The 6,000-nt window shown below is 38.0% G+C and overlaps 1 protein-coding gene across 1 annotated transcript in view; it reads right to left on the bottom strand.

Moving 5' to 3' along the window:
• Positions 1-5,275, bottom strand: part of LOC149802150 (uncharacterized) — a 49,810-nt gene extending 44,535 nt beyond the window's left edge. The window contains exons 1-3 of the mRNA XM_089956558.1: positions 5,108-5,275; positions 2,907-3,608; positions 1,951-2,372 (exon numbers count right to left, since the gene is read on the bottom strand). Coding sequence (XP_089812684.1) covers positions 1,951-2,372; positions 2,907-3,608; positions 5,108-5,156 — 1,173 coding nt within the window. The 5' untranslated portion in view covers positions 5,157-5,275. The remainder of the gene's footprint in view (positions 1-1,950; positions 2,373-2,906; positions 3,609-5,107) is intronic.
• Positions 5,276-6,000: the final 725 nt, after the last annotated feature.

A 6,000-nucleotide genomic window follows, 5' to 3' on the forward strand; every position in this document is an offset into this window, starting at 1 on the left:
CTGTCGGAACTGCATCAGAAATGGCACTTAAAGCGGCAATTGGAGGCCGTATAAAAATGAAAAGGCTTTCGATTACCAGTAACGAGTTGCCGAATACCCTCGGGCAAAGGTCTTTGATTACATGGTCGCAGAAGATCACGCCTTGAAAAATCTTAATTTACTCGTGATGGCAAAAGCAATCAAACATTTTTGTGGTGTTTTTATGCGAAATGAAAAATCATCAATGGTGCCACGCATACGTGAAACCGGCATCGTCAAGCTGTATTTCTCAACAGGACCTGGCACTCACTGGGTCGCATACGTAGTAATACTTCCACATCGTTTGCGTTTTGACTTGTATAGACTTATACCACCAGTTGAAGTTAATTATTTAACCGTTCACGGTGGACAACAGCCGTTGTTTAATTCGACTATACCAGTACAAACCTCTCAGTATTATCCGCACGGGTACTTCACCGTGTTTGGCGTTTATGTTTAAGATCAGATTTTATCATTATTATATAAGTAATGGAATCTGACCACGTTGATTTGGTTGCAGAATTTTCCAGTGGGTTGTTAGATCAGCTGACAGTAGAATGTTAACATAGATAACAATTTTGTTCAACTGGGTTCATGAATATCTGCGTTAAAGTTAAGTACCAAACCCTCGTATGAGCTGTCGTATAATTTCGTTAAGGGTCAAGTGGACATTGTCCTTTGGAACCACCCTGATTTACCACTACCAAATCGAGGCCAGCTTTAAATCATCGCACGTGCCCGTAAAAACACTCGATTTGTACCACTACCAAATAGAGGGCAGCTGGAAATCATCGCACGTGCACGTAAAAACGCTCGATGGCTAACTTCAGCGGCAGATTAAAAAATCATCGAGATTGTTTCTACAATGGCGAAGTAGCGTTCATCGATGTATCCACTCCCGTTAAGCTCACCAACAAATATTTTACACCAACGTTGAATGAATTTATAAAGATCACGACTGTTCTTCAACAAGGATGCACCTGTTCGGGTAAAAATTATCGTGCAAAGACGATCGTTAGATGTAAAAGCGCTACCATCTCTGGTGTGGCTCCATTGAGAAAGGGTGGTATTACCTATTCTGACATCAGAAAGAAATGATCCTGCGAGACCCTGCAAATTGCTACTGTTCGCGACGTAGCAGTTGGATTGAACAACAAACAGCAGATCGATGCCATCGTGCTGGGCTTCAGCAACGTGTTCGATAAAGTCCTGCATCAACGTCTTGCAATCAAACTTCAAAACAATGGCGTCTGAGACAGGATACTAGCACGGATGCAAAGCTTCCTAATAAATAGAAACCAGCAGGTCGTGCCTGACGAGATTGTATCATCACCCTCCCCAGTGTCATCAGGTGTCCCACAGGGAACATTGTTAGGGACTCTCCTATTCCTAGGATATATTAACGACCTGCCATCAAGTGTTTCCTCTACAGTAAGACTCTTTGCCGACGATTGTCTAAAGAGTGATTAATTACCTACAAACTTTTATTTTCATGCAACGGTGCGAAGGTTCCATTCACGCACCTGACTGCCTTGTATTTATTATTACAATATTTGCTTGAACGGTTTTGAGTAATTTCCGCTTTTTAAAAAATGTTTTTCTTTATCTGAAGGTTTTATTGATTATTATCACAGAAATATCAAATAATGACAGACGAACGTAGCACTTGATCATTCAAGGACGCTGATGACTGTATGGATATACAGTCTCTGACCTCTCTCCTCAGTGATATGGTCTTAAATTTTCGATTGTGAATTGAGTGCATACTCTTTGCTTAAATGGAGGAAAGAAAGTCATAAGTTATTGAACTACGTTTAAAGAAATTCTTTTCCCCTCTAGTCTTTCATTCCGTTTGCATTAAAATACATCTGGAAGCACCAGTTCCCATTCATGATACTATTGTTGGAAAAAGCATCTGGAGATATTACTTACTTCAGTGAGGTCCGGAAGCCCTGGTATCTCCAGTCTCCATCCTTCATCGTCAGACAGGTGCAGGTGAAGTTTGTTCAGTTTGTACATGGCCATCGCCTCCATTGTTCTCATTACGTCCTCCTTCGCCTGGAAGTTTCGCGCCACATCGACGTGAAGTCCTCTGTATCCAAAGCGAGGTTTGTCGGTGATAACCAATCCATCCAGGTGGCCATCATCTCGAGAGGCTAGTATCTGCAGAAGGGTTTGGACGCCATAAAAAACACCAGCGCGCCTTTTGGCTTTGATGGACACAATATTTGCGCATGGGATGCACCTTATAACGTAAGACTCGTCATGGCCTAATCCTGGTTCAGTATCATCTAGTTCCAAGAAAATTACTTTGGAAGATTTTGGTATACGTGATGTATACAATCCCAGTTTATCTGGATATAAATAGATGAAAATAATTTCAAAATATTTTGAAGTATTCTGATGTTTACTGGGTAAAAAGTTATGTCATTGTAACAGACGGAATACCCAATTCGAGTCATTGAATCCTGCTATCGTTTTTTAGAAAGAAAACACTGGATCTTTCTATTTTCTCTTATCATCGTCAGTCCCATAATTATAAGAAAAAAATCAGATATTCGATATTCCTATCCGTTAAAAATGTAAATAATTTTATTTTAAATCCTCTCTAACAAAATGTATATCATTTGCACACAAAGAATTCATCAATCTTTTATCGTTTGAATAATGCTTACCCTTTTAGCAAAGGCTTCATATACATATACATATATATATATATATATATATATATATATATATATATATATATATATATATATATATATGTGTGTGTGTGTGTGTGTGTGTGTGTGTGTGTGTGTGTTGCCTTTTCTAGTTTAGTTAACACATTTTAAGGGCTGACGAAGTTGAAAGATTAACTATTCACAAAAAGATGAAACTCCACAAACCTCCGAGGTAAGAAGCTTCAAAATCCAACTGGTCGGATGCTGCAATCACCCAGGTTTCGTCAACTGTCATGTAACCATCCGAGGTAAGTGTAAGAATTTCTGGACTCGGAATGACTACGTATTTGGCGATTTCAGGACCTAGGTCAGACGTATTGTATCTCTCATATCTTTCACTTGGGGTGAAAGGGTCATATTGGTCGGCTTTGTATCGCTTCCACTGGTTCGGCTCTACGAATGGTTCTACAAAATGGTCCGGATCAAGATCCGTGGCGTTCAGTACGCGCGGCAACAGGTTCGGGGCCGCCACATACCAATTGCCTGGGATGTCGGTTTTAGATACAGCCCAATCATCTACCATCAGATTAATCGCACGCGAGATTCCCGGCCTCAAGAAACCAAAGGTTGGCAGAAACTCCAATCGAAACAACATTCCGTTGACATGGAATGCTTTGATAGTTCCATTTTCAAGCATGTGTCCATTTGAATTGGGCAGGAAATCAGGCTCTATCATAAAGAAGCTGTGGAAATATAGCTGCCAGCCTTGAGTAATAATGGTAAAAGGCCCTTTGTTGGTCAGCTGGATTTCAAGTCTATGTTTCTCGCCATCGTGTAGAAGGTTGTCCATTATCTTGACCCGCACATCGAGGTGATGACCTATGTAATCCAAGCCGAACTGGGTAAGGCTGAACACTGTCTGGATGACTTAGTAATAAATTAAAGTCAGTTCATTAGCTTCAGATTACCTTAAAGGTATCTAGCATTTTAAACCTCCCCCCCCAATAAAAAGACAAAAAAAACTGTATTGATACTAATGGACGATATATGGGTATGATGTAACCTATTTATTAAAATGTGCAATTTTGTTTCATGCAACACACCTGCGTACAGCTTGGACACTGATCGGTATCTAGTAATAGCCATATCTAGTGCGAAGTCCACAGGTCAGAGGGTTGTGCTATTCCGCGTGGATTAACAAGTAGCCTAACTAAGGTTTTAATACTGAAGTAGCATATACATATCGCCAAAAGAAACCTTCAGTCGTCGGCAGCTCAACACTTGCGAGAAATACTGGTAGGTGTATAAAATGTTCACCGGTGTGTGCAGATAAATTTGTCTGCAGATTTTTGCAGGTTATAATGAAGAGGAGATGTCAGTCCCTAAAACACTAATCGAAATCATTATAGATGTGTGCTAGTTTATCGGCGTAAACGTTAACCACCACTACAACCCCTCAAATAACAGTTGTTACTATGGCTACATACAGAAAAATTAATAAGAAAAAATATATCCTTCAAACTCTTTTGAAAACGATTAAAGCCAGTACATCTGAGAGAAAGAACATAAACTTTGGAAAAAAGTTCAATTATCTTGGTGAGCCATAATTAAATTCTTCTTCTTCTTCTTCTTCTTATTATTATTATTATTGTTTGCACGATCCTTTTACATCATATAGGAAGAATTTTGACAAAATTCTCCTGATCAAATAATTTGTTTTACCGAACAGAGATATAACAAAAACCATTAATATTTCTGTATTTCTTTACTTTCGTGGAATGAGAAAATGAAACTCACAAAAAACAAGTTCGCTTTGCATAAACTACTTCTATGCGGTCTGTGTTTTTGTTTTTGCCTCTGTGGAATGTCGAAAAATGATAAATCACAATTTATGCATGACAAGGCTCATTTAGAATTGTATTGTCTAATATATTCTTCTTGACGTGTGTTTACATTTGCATATTTGTATCACGCGTTTGTCAATCTTGTTTTCAAGACGCGTGTTGACGTTTTTTGTCGCGGTTGCATTTCATGATTACTTAGAGCCTTTATGCTTTGTATATAAGTAGTCTCTGACATCAGGTGCCAGCAAATCTGAACAAATAAAATAAAATAAAATAAAAAATGCAAAAATATCGTGAAATACGTTCTCCTTGATCTTATTGATAGTTTTTACAAAATTTAAGTGCATTTTAAACTCGAATAATAGTATAAAATATTCAATAATCAGAGTGAAATGTAATCAGTTGATCCACAATTCCGTAGGAGGCAGCGTGTGTATTTGATTCTCTCTCTCTCTCTCTCTCTCTCATCTAATCTGTTTCAGCTCATTGCTTGTTATCTCCCAGAAATTATCTGAATATGTGTCAGTATGACAGTAGAAAGTGAATTAAAGAACAAAACGAAAATAAGATCCAAAAACTTACATGCAACAGCAATTATAACAAACACACAGTGACTCCCCATCTTTTCCATGTTTTCTCCGTCCCCTGACACAGGACTGGTGTGGAGCAGTGGACCGAATGACACTAACAGATGAATATCTGAGGCGCATGTGGGAAAGGCAAAGCAAAAGTAACCAAATGACCTAATATAGTTCTCATCTATTTCATCATTGATAATCCATTTTCTTCACATAAGGGGCTCTTCAAGTGTCTTCTTCTGTCACAGATTCTGTTTAGTAAACTATTAGCTTGAAAGAACGAGAGTAAAACAGCGAGGTAAAATCAGTATTGGGTGTCCATATTTAAGTATTATAAAAAAGCAGTATTAAGCGTCCATTTTTAAGTGCTCTACGAGTTTAAATGTAGTATATTATATTTAAGGTTCGATGTTGGTGAAACGGTATGTTGACTTCCGAACTTCCCTTATATATTAATAAAATTGTTTTCGGAATTTTTATGTGCTTTCGTGTGTTTTGTGTACAGTTAGGTCTGTAGTAGTCTTAGACTTTTAATTCGCATTTAGGTGTAGTGGATTGGTGAACTCGTTGAGTAATAATAATAATAATAATAAATCATTCATCTTCATCATCATCATCATCTATATTTGTCAGTTCTCACTTATAATGCATCATCCATTCTTATATCCGGTCATCTAGTCAAAATGTATACATTGTACTATTCTCACGTGAATTTGAATATGTAGATTGTTTCTCAGTGTCAGTCAAGAAGAACGTTCCACATGGGTGAACATGGCTTGACAAATATGCTATTTAACAGATTGTTTCTCCATAACAAAATATACACGTGGTACGATGAAAATCTGGCACTTTGCCAGTAGTCGCTTCTTTATCAACCAATTGCCCTAATAACCGCTT

Source organism: Sinohyriopsis cumingii, chromosome 4 (genome assembly GCF_028554795.1).
Source record: "Sinohyriopsis cumingii isolate HCF-2022 chromosome 4, ASM2855479v2, whole genome shotgun sequence".
NCBI lineage: Eukaryota > Metazoa > Mollusca > Bivalvia > Unionida > Unionidae > Sinohyriopsis > Sinohyriopsis cumingii.